The sequence below is a fragment of the Dipteris shenzhenensis genome, chromosome 32 (genome assembly GCF_047967505.1).
Source record: "Dipteris shenzhenensis isolate YYH24624 ecotype China chromosome 32, Dip_SZ_1.0, whole genome shotgun sequence".
NCBI lineage: Eukaryota > Viridiplantae > Streptophyta > Polypodiopsida > Gleicheniales > Dipteridaceae > Dipteris > Dipteris shenzhenensis.
The window spans coordinates 19,387,539-19,409,350 of NC_141627.1; the positions used below are offsets into that span (position 1 = coordinate 19,387,539).

Genomic DNA, 21,812 nt, shown 5'->3' on the forward strand with positions numbered 1-21,812 from the left:
CCTCTGTTCCTCTCTAAACCAGACGCTGAGTTGTCTACGTAGAGGGCTATATCATCTGCAAACTCAGAGTCTAGAAGCTCCTCCTCCTGGGAGCCTTATCCCCGTAAGGCCAAACGCCAAAAAAGTAACCAAGGGCCTCCGTTGCAAAAAGAAATAATAGGGGGCCAAAGGATAGCACTCTCTCACTGAATGGGAGAGAGGAAAGACCTTGCATGTGTGTCCCCCAAGAGAGCTACCCGCATAAAGTGATGAAACCCCTCTGATCCACCTCTCTTAGAAGCTTCGTCTCTCCATGGTACCCTCCAAGAAAGTCCACTCCACTCTGTCATATGCCTTCTTAAAATCTAGAAGAAGAATGGCGAGAGGCTGTCACTCCTCCTTGGACGAGTCCATTGCGTGCTTGGGCATGGATGTGCCAAACAACCTTCCCGTTTGTCGGAAATGTCCTTGGTGAGTCGTCGTCTGCCCCATCAATCAGCCCCCTAGGTGTCTGCTCCGTCTGAACCCAGCCTTAGATGAAGGTTTCTAGAGATAGCTAGTATCAGACGCGGGTCAACCGTCCCGATGACCTTGACGTGGTGCGAGGTTGAGGAGTTGCCGGGGCGCCGGGGCGGGGCACCCCTGGATTTCGGCAAGGCCGATCGATGCATGTGGGGTGGACATGTGGCGAGGGGAAGGTTGTCCACGTAAGAGAGCTTGGGGATTGGGCATATTTTGGAGTCGAGAAGCTGATTCTTTCTTTCGGTTGGGACTGTGGAGCTTTTGGGAGCTTGGCTATGGCGAACATCCTGCTCATCTGCAAGGCTCCTCCCATCTCTTGCTTTGCCTCTTCTCATCGCATCTTGCCTCTTCTCTGCTCCATAGCTTCGCCTAAGCGTAGCTCAATCAAGGTTTCCTTCATCAATTTTGCAATTTTTGCTGAAGCTCCTCATGGAGCAGCAATCTCGAACCTCTGCTTTTTTTGACCTGCAATTATGTCACGCAGGTGGTTGTCAATGGCGCCTGCACCTCGCTAGGAAAGGCTGCAATCGTTGCCATCAGCAAGTCCAGAGGTTTGGAACTCGGAGGTGCCGTCGATTCTATTTTTGTTGGACAGGATGCCGGGGAGGTTATGCCTCGATCGCCCTCTTTGAATATATGGCAATGATCACCCTCCCAGAGCGTTAAAAGTTCTGCTTTCTGGCTGCGCAGGTAGCGGGTTTGGAGGAGCCATTGGAGCTTCCGGTGTCGAATGACCTCGTTATGGTCCTAGGCTCATTGTCTCAGGTGCATGCTCTTCGATGAAGATTTTGTGTTTGCTTAGAGAACCCCGCCCAACCTTGTTGACGTGGATATATTCATTGTCTCCATTGTCTCAGGGTTCGTCTCCCGCAGTCATGGTGGACTTCGGAAATGCCTCACAAATACTCGAAAACGTTAGACAGGTATTGCTTACTCGTTGTAAGTGCGCCATTTTGTTTCAGATGGGGACATCTAGGATAAGAGATGAATGGTCTACTGCTACTCTTCGGGTGAGCTCAATATCAAAACGAGTTGCTGGAGGGTTTTCCCCCAGCTGAATTGCCTGATTGCCCTCTCCATTGAGTCTACGCTGCATGCTTTTCTTCTCGCTTGTGGGTCCGTTTTCGCTAGCATAGTCTTCGTTCCAGGGTCTAAACTCTCTTCTTGGAAGAGTTGATGATGCAGAATATACTTTGACACCTCTATTTTTCATTCGGGAAATTGTTGAGGGTAGGCTAGTATGCTAAACGGACATGATAGCGTCTAAGGTGCCAAGATTGCTTTGGGTCCTCATGTTGCTCCTCGTTTACAAGAGAGTCAGTTCGGCTCGTTTTATTGCTTTACTGTTACCATCGGCTAAGCTTTCATTGTGAGAAAGGGCTGACTTTGTGTTGCGTGATATAAGTTCATGCAGGTGCATCTTTGCAATAACAAAGATATAACAAGGCCCCACTGTATAATGACACTGTGAAACGTTTGCATGCTATTTCCTTCCGCCACATGGCATCTGCGAACTTTCAGATTTCAATGTTTGGCAAGAAATATAATTGTCGTCTCATGCCATTGGACCACTCAAACCATTGAATTTGAAAATTTTGGGCTGTTCTTGCTCAGTGCAAGTGTATACGCATTGATTATGCCTGTACCTAAGAATGTGCATTGGTTGCCTTGTGTGACTGTACTTCATGGCCGGTGTTTGAAAGCATTGTGTATGGGCGATTGATGGAATTAGGTAAATGCATAATTTTGCAGGCCACTGCATTTGGATTGAGGAGCGTGGTTGCAGTAGAGGGTGTTGAAATGGACAAAGTTGCGGCATTGTCCTCATTTTGTGAAAAGGCGAGCATGGTGAGCTATGGTGAGATTCGTGAATTCCTTGAAATACATTTTGCCTGCATTCGTTATGAGCTGAAGAACACAAATACTATGACATCTGAAACTGAGACATATAATGACAGCAAATGCATCCACCTAGAAGTCTGGGCTCTTTGTGCAGCTCACACACAAGGTGCTGCACAAGGCACGAGAACACAAGGTGCTGCACAAGGCATGAGACCAAACAAATTCATTTAGTGGAATCTAAGAGATGAGAGCTATACACGGGAATAGCAAAAATAAGTTGAGAGTAAACGCAGGTTTGATGAAGTCTTGAAACTTACATGATGTAGATCTAAGACCACTTATTTTTAATTACAGTAGCTCTGTGGAATCTTTCATGCCTAGCAGCTCATAAACAATAGCATGTCTTTTGTTTTCATTAGCTACTCACAATGATGTCTCTTTCACTTCCTGTTTTATTTGTTCATGTCACTTTTTGAGGGCCCTTAGCTTGGAGACGTGAAAATCACCACGAAAGCATAGCCTTTAAGAGGCTGAAAAGCACCTTTAATCTATCGCTCTGTCCATCGCCCATGAGCAGCGTTCACTCCTGCAAGCCCCTTTCTATTCCGTCAGATGTGCTGTCAGGCATCCTGTCAAGATCTTCTTCGTCGTTTCTTTTGCCGTCAAACGTTTGCTTGCGTAGACCCCTCCAGGCGGAGCGACACCTTTCACGCAGAATCAAGTATACACTCAGCAGAGTTCTTCACAGAGAACTATCTCTGGTATTGCTCCCCGCAATGGTCATTGACGCCTATTTGTACACTCGTGCGTAAGGCAATTCCTTTACGCAACTGATCAATCTGGACTTAGGGGCTTTCGTGCAGTCATAGGCTTCGAAGTAAGCATTCCTGTCCCTTGACACTTGAAGCCCCAAACCTTCCAGCTGCCACCTCTTGGGCCAACGCCATCCTTTCTTCGGAATCAACGTCGAATCTTTACTCTCTTGCTGGATCGTCACAGCCTGAGCCTTGGCTCTGATACCAATGCAATCATCTGCTAGAATCTCGTAGGCAAAATTTCTGCAAACACTATGATACCAATGCAATCATCTGCTAGAATCTCGTAGACAAAATTTCTGCAAACACTATCTCTCTCCCTCTCTCTACAAATACACTAGGGCCCAGGACAACAATCGGGCTGGACCCCTGCGAAGGATTTTATTACTTGAGAGAAGAAGGAATACATAGTTCGGTGTAGAGCTGTGTTCTACAAAATCAAACGTGAATTCATTTTACAAGAGCTTCAAGCTCCTTCCAAAATGGCAACATGCCACTTGTCTAAAATCTAGACTAAGTCCTATTACATGCCTCTAAGGACAATTTCTGGGGTCTTCGTAGCACTTGGTCACGCGGGTGGCCTCCGAAATACTCGCTACACTCCAAATTACTTGGGTCTTTAGCCCCTCATAGTACCTACAACAATTAATTAAAGCGCACCACCATGGCACCCATTAAGTGTTGGCGCTTTGCATGCAAATAATAAATTGTGGATTAATCCTAGTCACAAGTGGGCGTCCCCACAGGATAAACATGTGAACAAAACATAGAACACAATTCTTGGTCGACCGAAGTCAACCCTCTTGGTCGTAATTAAGGAGCTTTGACCAATGGTCGTGGCGCCTATATTATGGCCAAGTCTCTCCAACCGAAGCTGGCACATCTCTCCAACGGAAGCTGGCACAACTTGGTTAACTGTAGTTAACCCACTCGGCATATGCCAAGTCTCATTGACGAAAGTCAACACTCTCTGACCGTAGTCAGCTCTATGGTTCTCTGGTTAACCGCAGTTAACCTTCTTGGTAATAAACCAAGTCTCCTTGACCGAAATCAGGCTTACTTGCCTAGAGTCAAGTATCTTTGACTGTAGTCACTTCTTTGACCATTAAAAGAACTCTTTGACCATAATTAACACATGAAAACTCTTTAATTATGATCATATAAATGGTCAACTGCACTTTGACTTAGGATATTTACATTGTGGTGACACATACTCCTTATATCATCTTCAACAGAGGGACTGCAGAGGCATCTAGAGGCGCTAGAGCTGTTTTGCAAGGAGACAGACTTAACAATCAACCTTTGGAAGACAAAGGTCATGATCTTCAACACCTCATGTGCTGTACTAGGCTAACATTGTTTCACTTACTGAGATGAGCCAGTGGAGATAGTGCAGTCCTACACATGCTTGGGGGTAGTCTTCACAGAGCCAATTTTCAGGATGGTTCATGCGGCCAGAGTGTGACTCACACATGGACAGCGAGCTTTGGCCCGACTAAAGAGGCAATACTTTCAGGCACACTTTTAGGACCCGCCAATCAAGGGCTGGCTTTTCAACACTCTAGTGAGGCCGAGTGCCATGTACGTTGCACCTTTGTTACGCTCAATTTGAGGTAACATGACCTCGGAAGGGCCAGTGGACATTTTCCGATAAAGGATCAATGTTTGTATGGTATTTATTTGGGCTTCATGTTAATGGTCAAATGGATTAATGTTAAGGTCCTTGATGAGGGTGACAAGGCACTGACTAGATGGGTCTAAGGCTATGGGTCTTAAATGCATTAAATGTGTAATGTGCCTAGGGGCAAGTGAATAATGGTATCCCAAGAGAGAGGTAGAAAAGATGCATTTATGAGGTACCCTAGAATGAAGACATGTGGCATACTAGATCCATCTAGGGAATTGGGGCGTGGTGGATTAGCAAGCAGGAGCTTTCACGTACATTTTGTGATGTAGAGAGAGCTTGCTAACACCAAGATTTGGCTAGGAGGAAAAATGTGTGCTTGCCCCATGATTGATTGTAGATTTATGAATTTGGAATAGGTTGTACATTAGTGGAACGTAACAGTTGGTATCAGAGCGTCAGGTCACGAAGGTGCAACGGAGGTTGATGTTCTCGTGAAAGCCCAATAGAATTCAAGTGTAGCTTCAAGGCTTTGCCCAACAAGCTCTCCTGCCAAGGATGATCCGGTGTTCGATGCTATCGTTTAGAGGGCAAGAAGGTTCTTCAAAAATGTTGTGAAGCGATGGTAAACAACTATCCAGAGGTGAAAGGCTTATCCGCTTTGAAGAGGGTGCACCGTTTGACGTCAGACTTTCCAGCGGGGCATGCATCGACGCCCTCAATATCTACAGAAAGATTTTGGTGGTCTGCAGTTATGCGACGGGTAGTTAATGTCCGGATTCATGCCTTCTTCGGGTGGGTGATATTATGAAGAAAGGTCCGTTGCTTATCATGGACGAACCGGAGTTTTAGGAAGTGACGTGAACGTAATATTCATCCATACAGTTCCTCTTTACCAGCGCACGTCAACCGACTTGGCACAGCTAGGCATCATCTTTCAGCATCGGCAAAAGCTGGAGCTATTGAAGACTATTAGCGTTCAAATCGTGGGATCAGCTGCTTTGCAAAGTTTCTGCGTTATGATGGTGGCTGGCTTTGCTAGTCGTGGGATCGGGATCTGGCAGTCAAGCGGAGCTACAAAATGGGGAGCTTGGATGCAATACAGTTTGCCCAAGAGAAAAAAAAGTTAATTGATTAAGGAATTTCCGTCGATCACTGACGAAATCCTATTTTTTTCCATCCAAATATTGACAGAACTTGACAGTAAACCAGTTTGGAAGCGCTTTTGAGTGGATGTGGATGTATAGAAGTGGCATGGTGTCGAATAGAGGCGATTAGGAGCCTGAACACTGAAGTTTGGACCAGGGAGCTTTCTATTTCTTTATGCCTTGGAGTTGTTTGAGTTTCTATATTTTATTGTGGGGTTGGTTATCTCTCGTTACTAAAGATTGCTGATATCTCCCTAGTATAGGGAAGGCGTGGTTCTTTCAATTGTGAAGTTGTAGTTGTCTCGATTGCAGGCATTCCCTAGCATAGGGAAGTTATGATAGTTTGTACTTACAGTTTATATATAGTGGTTTAAAAAAAAAAAAAAAAAACCAATCGACCTAAATGGAAGTTGAAGAAGAAGCTTCAAGGGTGGATCCCGTAGAATCGGGAGTCCGGCCGACCCCGCACGTGTCGCGCCCAGCAGGCCATACATTGTCTGGTAGAATTGCATTATTGAAAGATGCCTTGCAACAGATTTTAGCTCAACAATTGCAAGCAAATGTAGGGCAATCCGAGCTCAGGAAAATGGTTCATAGTATGTCTACTAGACCATCTCGTGAAAAGAAAGGTAAAGCTCCAATGGAGCCTGAAACCAGTGTTCATACGGTTGAGCCTAGGAGGGCTAAGGTGCCTAATATTGCCAATTATAGGCCAGAAAAGTATTCTGGTCGGATGTCTGACCGTAGTTTCGATATCATAGAGACCTAGTTACACAAGTGGGACGAGGCCTTCGCCATTTGTGAAATCAAGAATGATATGAAGAACATCTGCGAGGCCACTCATGAGGCAGCGAATAGGTTGTGGGTAAAACATCAGAAAGATGGAGTGGCATCCACTACTTGGGAGGGGTTTCAAAAAGAATTTAGAAAACACTTCTTACCTCCTGACGAAGCATCCCAAGTTTGGGATCAGTATCGAAATCTTCGCCAGAGAAATTTATTAGTGGCTGAATACACTGATAAGTTCAGAAAAAGTGTAATGAAAGTTTATGAACCTCTAGCTCAGTCAGTGCAAGTAAAAGATTTTATCTTTGGACTAAATGATCGGATCAAGATGGAAGTTTGGTCTAAGTATGTGAATATCCTTGATGAAGCAATTGCCATAGCCCTGTGTTCTACAAAATCAAACGTGAATTCATTTTACAAGAGCTTCAAGCTCCTTCCAAAATGGCAACATGCCACTTGTCTAAAATCTAGACTAAGTCCTATTACATGCCTCTAAGGGCAATTTCTGGGGTTTTCGTAGCACTTGGTCACATGGGTGGCCTCCGAAATACTCGCTACGCTCCAAATTACTTGGGTCTTTAACCCCTCATAGTACCTACAACAATTAATTAAAGCGCACCACCATGGCACCCATTAATTGTTAGCGCTTTGCATGCAAATAATAAACTGTGGACTAATCCTAGTCATAGATGGGCGTCCCCACTGAATAAACATGTGAACAAAACATAAAACACAATTCTTGGTCAACCGAAGTCAACCCTCTTGGTCGTAATTAAGGAGCTTTGACCAATGGTCCTGGCGCCTTAATTATGGCCAAGTCTCTCCAACCGAAGCTGGAACATCTCTCCAACCAAAGCTAGCACAACTTAGTTAACTGTAGTTAACCCTCTTGGCGTATGCCAAGTCTCGTTGACCGAAGTCAACACTCTTTGACTGTAGTTAGCTCTGTGGTTCTCTAGTTAACCGCAGTTAACCTTCTTGGTAATAAACAAAGTATCCCTGACCGAAATCTAGGCTTACTTGACCAGAGTCAAGTATCTTTGACTGTAGTCACTTCTTTGACCATTAAAAGAACTCTTTGACCATAATTAACACATATGAAAACTCTTTAATTATGATCACATAAATGGTCAACTGTACTTTGACTTAGGATATTTACATTGTGGTGACATCCCCTCGGCTTCTATTCAGTTGACCTCAACTCAAAAGCTTCCTTGTAAACATCCAAAAGGTGTGAATAATCGGACAACATGTCTTCATCCATCCTAAGGACCTTTGCATACAACTCCTTACCCTGAGGACCTTTGCGTACAGTATGGTACACAATCTGCTCTGGCTAAAGGACCTCCTCCAGCTCATCCACTTCTGGTGAATCCTCTGATATTGGCTCTGTAGGCTCTGGCTCCTGAAATTTCTTTAGAAGAATCACATGGAATGCATTGTGAATCCTCCAATGTTCTAGCAATGCTAACCTGTATACAACCTCATTAATCTTTTCTGTAACCCTGAAAGGGCCATAGTATCTGGAAAATAACTTTGCATACACTTTCTGTTTGCCTTTAAACTTGCGGAGCCTAGCTTTCTCGAACTTCAAAAGTACCCAATCCCCTTCCTTGAGATTTAACTATCTCCTATGCTTATTTGCAGCTCTTTTATGCTTCTCCTGAGACCTTTCAATTGCTGTCCGGACTTGGCTGAAAGCTGTCTGAAGGTCTCTCACAAACTGATCAGCTGCAAATGTTTCATCTTTGGTCCTTAGGATAGGTGGCATAATCACCTTCCCATAGATGACCTCAAAGGGGGTTTTCCCTGTAGAGCTGTGTACTGTATTATTGTAAGCGAACTCTACCAATGGTAGGTACTTTTCCCAGTCTGAACCTTGGTCACCCACGTAGCATTTCAACATATCCAATGCTGTAGAATTTGCACTTCACTTTGACCATCTGTCTGGGGATGGAAAGAAGAAGAAAAATTCAGATTCGTCCCCATATTATCAAATAAAGCTCTCCAGAATAGACTGGTCATTATGGGATCTCAGACACTGACAATGGACTTAGGCATACCATGGTGCTTAAAGATTTGTGCCATGAAAAGATTAGCCATATGATCTGCCTTTATGGTTTTGCGAACTGGAATGAAATGAGCTTGCTTGCTGAATCTATTAATGATAGTCCAAATCCCATCATTCCCTGACTTTGATCTTAGCAAATAAAAAATGAAGTCCATTGTCATACTTTCCCACGGTGCCTGAGGCACGGGAAGAGGCATAAGTAGGCCAGGTGCATTCCGTCTATCATACTTCACTTTTTGACACGTAAGGCATTCAGTAACAAACTGATGTATATCTTTCCGCATCCCTGGCCAAAAGAAATACCTCTCTAGTGCTTGAGTTGTTGCTGTAATTCCTCTATGTCCAACATAGGGAGGTGCATGGCATTCCTCCAAAATCTTTTTCCTCATCTCTTGGGTGATGCATAGGCAATCATCTTTCATTAAATACCCATCTTTCAGGGAATAGTGACTAGTGGACTGCCCCTCTTGCATTTGCTGTAAAATCTCACCAAAATCTGTATCATTTGCATATTGCTCTCTCATATCTTCAAGAACCTGATGATAAGAAATAGTCACATTGTTGACTTGGGGTCTTCGAGACAAAGCATCTGCTACTCTGTTCCAAACTCCTGGAGTATGGACAATCGGAAAATGATAAATTGACAGCATATTTGCCCATTTCATATGCTTCTCGGAAAGCTTTGTCTGAATCAAACAATATCTCAGACTTTGGTAATCTGTCTTAACTGTAAAATCTGCACCCAAAAGATAATGCTTCCATGTATGGATGGCATGAATTACAACTAATAACTCTTTCTCATAGAGTCCCAGATATCTCTTTGCATCCCGGAGTCTCCAGCTCTCATAAGCCACTACATCACCATTCTGATGCAATGCAGCCCCAACACATTCCCCACAAGCATCACAATCCACATCAAATGGCTGATACAAATCTGGAACTATTAAGATTGGCTCTGTGGTTAGCCTCTCTTTGAGTGTGATGAATGCTGTCTTTTGAGGAATTCCCCATCTGAAAGCTGCATTTTTCTTAGTAAGATCGTGGAGTGGAGCGGCTATATCCGCAAAATGCCTGATAAATCTTCTGTAGTAAGAACACAGGCCTAGGAAACTTCGAACTTCACGCACAGTTTTCAGCTGTGGCCATTCCTAAATGGCACGGATCTTTGCCGGATCCATCTGTATCCCATCTTTGGATATTATATGCCCCAAGTAATGGATTTCTTTCACTTTTCTTGCTGTTTGCATAGAGCTAATGATTTCTCAGCTCTTGAAACACTATAGCAAGATGTTCCTTGTGCTCTTCTTCGGACTTAGAAAAGATAATTATGTCATCGAAGAAGGTACCAGTGAACTGTTTGTAGGGTCGAAAGATACGATCCATCATCCGATTGAAAGTAGCTGGAGCATTTGTCAATCCAAAAGGAATCACCAGATATTCATACAACCCAAAAGTAGTGCGGAACGCCGTCTTGTGCACATCTTGAGGCTATATCCTCACTTGGTAGTAGCCACTCTTCAAGTCTATCTTGCTGAAAACTGAAGCTCCATTTAACTGAATCAATGCGTGGAATAGGTAATCTATTCTTGATGGTCATTTTGTTCAGTGCGCGGTAATCGACGCACATACGGAATGAGCCATCTTTCTTCTATACTAGTAGTACAAGGGAACAAAAAGGAGAAGAATTGGGCTGAATCAGCCCCTTGGACAACAAGTCCTGCACTTGAGTCATAATCTCTTCTCGCTGAGTTGCACTAACTGTGTATGGGGGCCTATTGGGTGGCTCGTTGCCAAGAATGAGTTCTATGCCATGATCCTCAGGTCTCTCAAGAGGTAGCTCCCCAAGCAAAGCGTCAGAAAAGCAATCTTTAAAATTTTCAAGAAACTGAAATTTATTCTGATCTGCCTCACTTATTTCAGCATGCATTTCCATATCTCTCTCTTTTACAAAAACCATGTAAGCTGAAACTGTAGACTTTATTTCTTTTCCAACAGAACTATTTGATACAATGGGAATAGTTTCCCCTCTATTTCTAGCAACCAAACGATGTACTTTGCCCCTATGTACAAACTCCAGCACTCTTTTAGGAAGAGTCAACTTCACTGCCTTGCAATGAAACCAAGGCATACCCAAAACTACATCATGATGTTTCAGTGGAGAAATTAAGAAGTCTTCCTGATCCACATAACTCTGTACTCCGTCTTTATTCCCAGCCTAGATCCTCTAATATAAAGTTATCAGTAGCCCCTGGATCAAATAAAATCAGCACTTGCTGGTCTCTGACTTTGCCCCAAGATAGCAGCAATTCTCGTTCCTCTAGGTTTGAAACATGGCCCAATATGTCAGGAATTCCTCCCGCCATTGGCTTTTTTCGTCCTCGTGGCTTCTCTGCCTCTTTTCCCTTCGAAGTTGAAGGCTTTTCTGGGCACTGGGCAGCCACATGCCCCTCTTTGCCGCAGTTGAAGCATTTACCCTCTTTCCTGAAAGTTTCAATCTGTTCTGAGGCTGAAATCCCCTCTTCTGAGCCTTGGGAAACTCTCTTGTTTCAAACTTAGGGGTCGCTGGCTTTTTATCCCCCGGTAATCCTACTTGTAGTGAAGGCACACTAGTAGGATTGTGCATGTACATAAGACTAGCCACATTGGCTGAATGCATAAGATCTAATTTTTCTTTAATATCTTTGGTGTTCACTTGGGCCTGTATCTTTGGAGTGAGTCCGGCCCTGTATTTCCTGAGTTGAGTCTTATAAAAAATATTCTTGAAAGGCGAAACCTGCAAGTATGCGTCCCAAAATTTCTGGTTGTAAGACTCAACTATATCTTGTGCTTCCATATGAATCCTCTCCCAACCCAGAAGGACATGATCCCGAAACTGTTTGGGAATAAACTGTTTATAGAAAGCTTTCATAGTTGGTTGTTTTAGTTATCCACCATGCACTGGCTGTACCAGTCAAGTGTAAACCAACCATACGAAGCTTTGAGGACTCACTGAAATTTTCCAAGCTGAAGGCAGCATCAAACTGCCTTATGAACTGCATAGCCTTTTCAGCTTGGCCATACATTGTTTTAGCTATCCACCATGCACTAGCTGTACCAGTCAAGTGTAAACCAACCATACGAAGCTTTGAGGACTCACTGAAATTTTCCAAGCTGAAGGCAGCATCAAACTGCCTTATGAGCTGCATAGCCTTTTCAGCTTAACCATACTAGCCATTGTAAGCGGCAAATCTTACTGACTTCCCACCGTCCTTGAATTCTTTAGTATCTGCCTTCCTGCTAGACTTCTTCTTCTTCTTCTTCTTCTTCTTCTTCTTCGACTCTGAAGATTCCGAAGAAGGAGATGATGTTGAGGATGAAGAGGTAGAGCTAGAAGATGAAGACGAACTAGATGAACTATGATGATGCTTCGCCTTCTTCTTCTTGGGAAGAGGACTTGCTCTTCTCCTCTTTTTGCCCACCACCACTTCTTCCTGATCTGCTTCAGAGGGAGGCTTCTTTGGATTTCCCTCAAAAAGAGGTTGTACCATCCTGCGAAACAAGGGAGGCCTCTTCCAATTGAGTAATCAACTCTGTGTAGGCATTCTCTTTGTTTATCTGTAAAGCCTCAGCCTGTTGTACCTGATTAGACTCTACCATTCCCTCATGGGATGATTGGGCATGCTGCTGTGAACCCATCTCTGCAACTTGTCTGAGATTTGCAACTCTCTCACACACACAGTGTATACAACTGATGCACTCAGCCTTTGCTTTTCAAAGAGAAAGTACCTCAACAAGAGGTGTCTTGCATTCACAACTTGTGCCAGTAATGGGCTGTCAACTCAAAGCATAAACCCACATAGTTGCCAAAGCATCAACAACTGTATTGCCCCTTTTCTGGCTGCTGCAAACAGCACTCGGAATGCATTTGATTCATCTTTCCAGTGCACAAAGGCATGCATTTTCTCTTTTCTGCAAATCTCTGATTTCTCTGCTTTTCTACTGCTTTTCTGACAGTAAAATTCTGACAGATATGTGAAAATTGATGGCCAGAACTGTCTCTGCAACTGTCTTTTTTTTTTTTTTGGAGACAGTAACTGGATGGGTAACCGGCTGGTTACACTAACCAGACTAACTGGCTCTGGTCTGGTTAGTCTGTGACTGGATGGTTACTGTCTGGTCAAACTGACCAGACTGGTTCTGTTCTGGTCTGGTTTGGTTGGCTCCCAACTCGGCCTTAACCCACTGTGGTCTGGTTAACTACACCCAGACTTAGCTAGTCAAACCTGGTCTGGTTTGGTTGGGCCAACTAATTGGACCTCTGACCGGGGTTAACTAACCAGAGTTACACTAACCACGGGTTAGCCACTTGTCTGCCACATGTCAGTGCCACATCGGCATCTGAGCTGGCCGCCACATGTACTGCCACATCAGCTGGTGTCCTCACTGCCCCGTCACCTGCCACGTGTCAACTTGACACGTCAGCATATGACACATCACTGCCACGCGTCAGGTCACACACGTGTGCCACATCAGCTGGCTACCTTTCCTGCCACGTCAGTGCCACATGTCAGATCTGCCACGTCATAATCTCTGCAGCCTTCTGGAAGCTCAAGCAACGCTTGGTCTCCTTGACGGGTGATGGCGAGCCAGGCTGTGTAGCGATGGCGATGGCAGCTCAAACCATGTGTAGTTGTGGCTATGGCTCATGATTGCGATGAGGTCCGCCCAATGGAACACTTTGACGAAAGAACGCCCAGCTTAAGATAGAGCATCCCAGCCTCCAGGAATTCACACGGAATTGTTTAACTATGGAGTCCAAAGCTTCTTTACTTGTGTGTACTCAACAAACGTGTGCATGCAAGCCAGTATAGACAATGCTCCACAAGAGATATAGAACCAACCAAAATGTATTTCTGTCCGACATGACACAATACAAAAGAAGAAGTCCAGAGTCCCACCAAATTGGTTCCTTTCTGCCCCCGAAGTGCTGCACTGGTGGATGAGATATGGGGCTCCAAAGCCTCCCTTATATAGGGCTGAAAGCCCCCCATACTGGCCAATCTGCTAGGGGGAATTGGGCCGACCCAATCAGCGCCTCCCCTCCCCCCCCCCCCCCCCCCCCCCCTTAAAAAAAAAAAACCCCGACTTTCCCGTTGTAAATACCCCCGGGTGGGGGCACATTTGTAGAGGGTTGACTGGCCCTGCTTGGCCACGTGGTAGGCTGCCACTGGCCCTAGGCAGGCCTGCGCAAACCTGACCTGGTTCAGGCCTGTTTGAGGCCCATAGGCTGCCCCAAACCCTGCACAACCATAACCCTATTGTCCTGCCTTGACACACCTGCCCATGCTCCATACCATGCCCATGCCCTCAGGCCTTCCGTATATACATACATAGATATACAATACATATACATATACATATACATATGTATATGTATATGTATATATAGATAGATAGATAGATAGAGAGAGAGAGAGAGAGAGAGAGAGAGAAAGATTGCGCCTCTGGTGCGCGCTGTTTCGTGGAGACTTGATGGGGCCTAGGCAATGCCTAAGGCTGTAGGGGCTGCGCTGAGCAGCCTTGCTTGGCCATGCCAAGCTAGTGACTGCTCATAGCAGTCATGTGGCCCAGTTAGCAGCTACGCAATAGGCGTGGCTGATTCCACGGGGCCTAGGAGAGGCCCGCGGTGCCAGCGAAGGTGCCATTGGAGGCGCAGCAGCAGAGTCGGGCAGCGAGTGAAGAGCAGGCCATGGGGGCAGGTCGCACAGCAGAGGCGGGTACCGGGCGTGATGAAGAGCAGGCCACGGGGGTGGGGCAGGCCAGGGGGGTGAGGAGGCAGCCCGCAAAGGTAAGGGAAGCAGCCCGCGGGGGTGAGGGAGCAGGCTAGTGGGGGTTAGCGGAGCAGGCTGGAGAGGCCGGCGGAGCTGGACGGGCTGAGCGGAGAGGCTAGGTGGAGAGAGGCTGAGTGGGGAGGCTAGGCTGAGCGGGGGGAGAGACATGTAGACAATAAAGGCGAGAAAACTCATACCAGCCTCAAGGGACTAGAGCAAAGGGCATGCTAGGGCCCTTGCTGGGTACTAAGCTATGCTGATCTAATGAGCTCAAGAGCTCGAACAAAATCAAATACAAATTGAAACTGATACAAACTGAAGTAAACTGAGAGCTGGGACTCAGAAGTCGAAGCCCGGCATTGTGGTGGCTCACTTGTAGGCTGTGCAAACGTATATATAGAGCAGTGCCTCTGGAGCCGAGCTAGGGAAACGTATATATAGAGCAGCAATGTAAGAGCTTGTAGACACCAATGCTCAGCTATAGAAGCAAAAGTACCAGCACACACACAACAAACACACACCCGACTCAACCACAGAGTAAGAACCCCATTGGCGGGTAGGGTAGTTTTTGTTCTCCCTCTCCAGCCTCTCGTCTTGCTCTTCTCTCATCCTACAACCCCCCTTTGAGCCCGCTGCCCCTCCTCCTTGCTAGTGGGTGTTCCCGCCTAGTGAGTGAGGCTAGGGTAGAGAGTGAGGTCCTGCGTTGTGGGTGTGCCCACCCCCCGTGAGTGTACGTGTGGTTTCTAGTGCCTCATGTGATGCCATGTAGGCCACGGAGTTCCTAGGTAGGGTGCAGGGTTGTGTGAGCAGGTGTCTCACTTGCTGCCCTTAGGCGCTTCCTATGGGCCCCTTTTTTGTGGGCTGCATAGCAGTGGGTGGGCCGACCTGCAGGTCGGCCACCTTGGCTAGCTATAGCCCCTGTTTTGGAGAGATGTGTGCCCTCTCTTAGGGCCTGGACAGCCCTATATGGCAGGCTGTAGGGGTCGGCCCCTAGGGCAGAGGGTCGGCCCTCATGAGCAGGCTGGTCGGTGCCCTCCTATGCTGGCTGACTAGGGGGGCGCCTGGTATATTTATATGCCTCCCCCTCCCCTCATTTTGGGCAGTTCAGATCACATCATTGCAGGGCCTGGCAGAGGTGGAGAGCCAGCCCAGTTAGCACTTGAGGAGCAGGGCAGTGGAGCAGTTCATCCACTCCCTTGTGCTCCCATTCTCTTGATTGTTGAGCTGTTTGTCTGAGCTCTCGAGCAGCCTGTTGGTTCCGAGATTTTCCCCCCAGTTGTAGCGGGGTTTTCTTCAGAGATCACTTGCAGTTCTCCTGTGCCTTTCCTTCTCCTTTCTCTCCTTCTCAATGTGGTGTTTGTGTGTGTGTCTCTCTCTCTCTCTTCCGTTCATTTCCGCCGCACTTCTCACATGGTATTAGAGCCATGGTTGGCTTGAGACCCGAGGAGCGGAGGGAGTGTTGAGCCAACACACAGAGAGGAGGATTAGGGTGCTGTTCGGAGGTGTCTTTGAGGAGGAGCGTGTGCGAGGAGTGGACTGTTTGGGTGACCAGTGAAGGGTGTTTTTAGATCAGAGAGGAGGTGTTCCCGAGCTCTCAGCCCATGTATCCTCTTCTTCAGCCCTCTCCTTTCTTCAACCCTCAGTTCCCTTCTATCCCATCGAGTTTCTCTTTGAGTTCAGCTTCCTCTTATTCCGACATGGCGACTTTGTCCGATGGCAAAGAACAAGACTAGAATTCCAGTGTTGCCCACATTCCCAGTTAACCGGCAGTTGGATGGGCTCAATTACAACGTCTGGCGGGTAATGATGGAGTCTGTGTTATAGTCATACAACATGGGAGATTTCGTCTTGATAGGTGTTGCCTGACCAGATCCCTTGGCGAAGGACCTTGGCATCGTGGAGCAAAAGGAGGCCGAGACCTTGTCTCAACTTTGGGACCTTGTTAATGTCAGGGTAAGATCATTTATATTTCTTAACTGTACCCCTCAGGTGATTAATCATGTGAAGCACATGTCAGTGGCCAAAAGTAGGAGCATTTGGCGTCCATGTATAACCGAACCTCTCCCATGAAGAGGGTTTCACTGGAGGTCCAGACGAGGTTGTTGGATCCCAAAAAGTCTTCATCGATGCGGGACCACATCAACAAGTTGTAGGAACTTCAGGAGGAGATCCTCTAGGCGGGGAAGCAGATTTCATCAGAGGACATGGCCATTGCTCTATTGTCCCAGTTATCCTCTCAATATGGGGCCTTCTATTCATCCTTGATCACCAGTGGTAGGGTGAATGAGTTGACCTGGGAGGAATTGGTCCCCATGGTGCTTGACCAAGAGGAGTGCTTCGTTGATCGTACAAACGACAGTCAGCATGAGGCTTTGACAGCTGATCAGAAAGGCAAAAAGTAGTTGATAGTTGAGGAACGAGAAGCCCTCAAGGCATTCCGTACGTGTAACTGATGTGGCCAGAAAGGTCATTATTGGCGGTAGTGTCCCCAAAGGAACGCAGAGGGGTCCAATAACCAGATGGCGTAAATGTTTCGTTGTTGAACTATGCTCATGAGAATAGAAACAGCCGACCATGTCTGCAGACTGGCCCGGCCAGCCTGCTGACTGACCTTTCTCCAAAAGTGCCACCCCTATTTGCCATGGGCAGTCACACATTCTGGCACTGCCCCGACCTGTTCTGGGACTGCCAACCTAATGCTGCAGCTGACTGGCTGCTCTGCTGCTGACCTGCTGCTGTCTGCAGGGCCTATAAGGCCTGCCCTTATGCAGTCTTTGCTGCTGCTCCTATGGCTGGCCCAGGATCTGTAGGCCCTTCTGCCCACCTTCTTGGGCATAGCAGCAGCCTAGTGCTGCTTTCTTAAGAGCTTCCTGTTGTTGCTGCCCACATGGCAGCCTGAATGATGCCCATGCGGCAGCCCGCCCTTTTCGCTTAGATCTGCTCATATGGCAGTCGCTCAGATCCATTTCTTTCTGCTGGTACACCTCTCCATGTCCTTCTCATATGGGGGCTCACAGGTGGAGAGGTGACCATGATAATGCTGAAACTGTACGGCTGCTGTATAGACTGCTGCACTGACCATGTACAGCTGCGTATGCAGCCCATCTGCTGACTGTACAGGTGCCTCTGTGGCAGTCTGTTCCTGTACGCTGAGCTGCTGTACCTGCTGTTGTGGACTGCAGGGCTGCAGATGCCTATGACAAGTAGTTCAATGACAAACTTGTCTATAGTGGTTGGTTCCTTGTGTGCGGTGCTGAGTAAGGCAGAGGGTCGTGAGTGTCTCTAACAGCTTGGTAGTTGAGATCATCATTCATGCTTATAAGTTGGATTCGTTCTTGTCTCATTTTCTAGATCACCCATTCCATCAAATTACCATTGCAAGCAGTTGCATGCTGTGTACTAAACCTCCTCTCAATTCTTCACATCATTGACTACTAGGGCTGCAGTATTCCTTCACATTGATCAGGTTAAAAAATGTATGACCTGCCTGCACTAGGCAGGGGGGCAGCTAGAACAGCCTTGTTAGAAATTGACCAACAGAGGGTCCACACAGCGGAAGATTTATAGAATAGCCTAGGAGCTCACACTCTGTGTGTGTGGGTGGGTGGAATCATAAACTTCTTTACTTAATGTGCTTCACATAGATGTGTTGTGCAGACTAGCAAATAGACAGTGAACCAAGCCAGATATAGAATCCACCAAAACAAAATTTTACGTCCAATGCTATGGACACAATACAAAAGATAGATTCAGAGTCCCAACAGGATGTGGTCCTCTGATCTTACCAAAGGTATCGGATACCTCTATATCTCTGAGCTTGCGTGCTCCACCTCGAGCGTATGTAGACTCTCTATCCAATGATCTCAGCACCTTGCTGCCCTGGTAAACAGCCTAGGGTTCAGCCCCAAGTAGAGCTAAGTCTGAAGCACCTTGAGCCCTCTTGTCCTCCCTGGATGTAGGCCCAAGAGTGGATCCCTTGCTGCTGGAAGGCTGCTGCTGTATGCTGACCAAGGGCCTCCCTTTTATAGGGCAATCCTGCCCCAAACTGGTGGACTTTGCTGCCTTGCTGGCTGACTCAGCCTGCCCTCCAACTGACCCCACATAGCCGTATTTCTTGGGATGTGGGCACCCCTTTTGGGGCTGTGTGCTGGCCGACCTGGTTGGCCCTAACCAGGCCTGTCGAATGGCCGACCCCTTCAAGGGTTCCCCTGCCATTTGTGTGCCTCTTGGTGCTCTCCAATCGCCTCCTGCCAGGCCAGATCCAAGGCTAGGTGCCCCACAATCTCTCCTTGCACAACAGCTCCTTTTGATGCAGCCTCTGAAGCTGGGGACTTACAGATGAGGACGTGACCTTTCCAACAAGCCTCACAATGTAAGAGCATCCTGGTTAGGAGTGAGGCAGAAAGCACATCAGCAGTTGCTTTTCAAAATGAATGTTTTGTACAAGCTATAGTTCCCTTTGCTGTTTGGAGCTATTAGAAAATGCTAAAATGGCTAATTGAGTACAAAGAAATGAATTCAAAGAAGAATGTTGCTCAAGCAGCAAAAGCTTAGCCCCAAATTTAATTATCAAACTAGGTTTAGCCCTGTATGGCATGATTGTTCTGACGTGGCCACGCTTTTCTCAGACCTTTTTTAAAGCTTCCATGGTGTGTTGAAAAGTATTGGCTTTTCAGGGCAAGAATATTTCTCTAGTTCTCTTTGTGAAGGTTTACTTGATGCTTTTCTGAATGGCAGTTTTCAGGTCTCTGAAGCATAATTGATACTTGCTTTGAATTGCATGGTAACATAATTGCTTCTGACTTGGCTGCTGTCATAGGGTTGCATTGTGGCTCCAACTCTTTCTATTGCAGCTGTGCTTCTTCAGCAGGCTGCCACAGCTGCAGCCTTTCATTATAAACAAGTGGAAATTGTTGAATCTCGACAGGGTTTATCGGTAAGAGATTTCTAGGTTTCTTCCCAGAAATGCAACAGGAAGCTTGTTTCAATCACATTGCACAGCAATGTATTGAGCATTCAATTTATAACAGATGATACAATGTGTCCTCATTTTCAAGAGAAAAATAATTGAAATTTGGATTTAATGCTGAAATCGCAGGAATATCCCTCACCTGAGGCAAAACAGCTGGCTGAAAGTATTTCTGGTATTGGGCAGCAATATAACAAGGATGATTCTGCAACAAATGTTCTGGTCAGGGTCACATTTTTTTGAATCTGTCTTTACAACTCCTCTTTATGGATTAGTTTTGATGTCCTTTGAAATGATTGTAATTCTGAGGATCTTTTAAATATCCTTGCAAGGCAAGAGGGGCGGTGGCTGGTGATGGAGTGCGCATCCACAGTCTGGCACTGTCCGGGCTTATGTCCAGCACTGCAATACATTTTTCTGCTCCAGGAGAGGTATCTACTCCAGCCCGGATCAACTTGACATGTCGGAGTTTGCCATGGATCATCATGGAATGTCCAGTTGTGGACTTGTTGTGACGTGTCAAAGCAAATGAATGCAGGGACAGGTTAAGTTTTGTCATTGATTAATATAGTATATATAGAAATTTCACATGGGCTCTTGCTGTGTGCTCTGATGTAAATAATGAATGCAGGTTCTTTCCTTCAGGCATGACGTGACTGATGTGCATGCGTCCATCCCTGGACTTCTTATTGCTATCCGCAGGGTTGTCAGGCTGAAGGTAATGTACATGTGCATTATTTAATTCTTAGTTTTAAAATTACAATATTGTTTCTTTGACCACATTGTCACTTTTGCAGTCTCTAGTTTATGGCCTGGAAAAAGTTCTTTGAAGAGCGTGAATACATGACACGCTGGATCATACACAATTTTGTTGATTATCTTTGGGTTTTACTTGTGAAGATTGTACAGCATTATTTATCCCTTGTATCCATTTTTTGAATTCCTAATTTGCCAATATCAACTGTACCATGTGGCTTCCTTTTTCTCTATACACGTTTGTCCTGTGTCTCTTCCAATTGTGCAAGATGCTAGTAAACTTTCTTCTCTTCTCTCTTAAATGTTTTGAAAGATAGGTTGCCATGCCTGCCTTTGCACACTGGGCAGAGAGACAGCTAATGTTGTAACATTAGGAACAACTGTAGGTCCCATGTTATCACACGATCATTACTTGTATTAAAAGCACGATTGAGGAATTTAGATAACCAATATTTGCATGAAAGGAAATAGCGTACAACAAGTGAATCACATATCAATTAAAAAAAGAGGGTGTACTGTTAAGAAAGAGAATGCTGAATGGGAAGAATAAGGTTGTGTCTCCAGCAAAGGCTGGATACCTGATATATTTCTTTTGTAATTTGGTAAGAACGGTATAAGGGTGCCTAGGATTTACAATGGAACAATCTATGACATGCTCAAGGCACATTCTAAATTAGAATGTACAATAATTCCTTAGGTTTTCAAATAGATATTAAGCAAAATACAGAATAAGTCTCAAAGTTGAATTTGGAAGTCAATTCTATTCTCAATATAGAATTTCTAGGCATCTTCAATGTTACGCTCTAGTTGAGGTAGCATGACCTCGGAAGAATCAGTCGACATTTCCCTTAAAGGATCTATCTTTGTAATATGTTTGTTTGCGCTTCATGTAAATGATCGGGAGGGAATTAATGTCAAGGTCCTAGGTGAGGGCTGATAGCACCAGACTAGGTAGATCTAAGGCCAAGGGCCTAGTGCAAAGATTGTGCCTAGGGGCAAAGGATTTAATGCATCCCAAGAGAGGGGTGAAATGTTGCATTAGGAAGGCTCTATATGGATGACATGTGGCATCTAGATCTATCTAGGGAATTGGGGCTTGTTGAGGCTAGAGAGAGAAGAGAAGAAGATTATTCACATGGAAAATGGTAACGAAGATCTCTGTCTGCTTGTTAGTCTCTGCGAGATATGGCTAGGAGGTTATACATGGTGCTACTCCCATGATACGAAAGAGAGAACTAATGGGAGAGTGTTTGACAATTGGTATCAGAGCACTTGGAGAGATCAAGGGATACGTGACGTGCAGAAGAAAGGCCGTGTTCGTGAGCTTGTAGGCTCATATAGGTGGCGAGTCGACGGACGTGAGCGTCGAATTGACTGGCGCTGGCCTACGCAAGCAGGTCGTAGAGCGCAAGAGCGGGGCATGCTGGCGGTGAAGCTGTGTTGGAGCGGAAGGTTTCTCGATGGTCCTTTGACATCGGTACTTAGTGGTT

The 21,812-nt window shown here is 45.9% G+C and overlaps 1 protein-coding gene across 2 annotated transcripts; it reads left to right on the forward strand.

Annotated features, from left to right (window-relative positions):
• The first annotated feature begins 733 nt into the window (after positions 1–733).
• On the forward strand, positions 734–20,555 carry CRR1 (Dihydrodipicolinate reductase, bacterial/plant). 2 transcript variants are annotated; one of them, XR_015540572.1, is made up of 10 exons: positions 734–890; positions 986–1,108; positions 1,192–1,266; positions 1,359–1,424; positions 2,254–2,349; positions 19,417–19,533; positions 19,696–19,788; positions 19,899–19,997; positions 20,212–20,284; positions 20,364–20,555. XR_015540572.1 is itself a non-coding variant. In XM_087370970.1 (10 exons), exons 1-10 carry the CDS (start codon positions 777–779, stop codon positions 20,394–20,396), a joined length of 903 nt encoding a protein of 300 aa, XP_087227096.1. In that variant the 5' UTR covers positions 734–776; the 3' UTR covers positions 20,397–20,555. The 2 variants fall into 2 exon arrangements, 1 of the variants encoding a protein (XP_087227096.1); XM_087370970.1 differs by having other exon boundaries at positions 20,198–20,284.
• The last annotated feature ends 1,257 nt before the right edge of the window (positions 20,556–21,812 follow it).

Coding starts and splice junctions, on each gene's coding strand:
- CRR1 (XM_087370970.1), top strand. CDS start 777: ATGGCGAACATCCTGCTCATCTGCAAGGCTCCTCCCATCTCTTGCTTT. Junction 1,425..2,253: donor TACTCGAAAACGTTAGACAG/GTATTGCTTACT, acceptor ATAATTTTGCAG/GCCACTGCATTTGGATTGAG. Junction 19,789..19,898: donor ATTCTGCAACAAATGTTCTG/GTCAGGGTCACA, acceptor TATCCTTGCAAG/GCAAGAGGGGCGGTGGCTGG.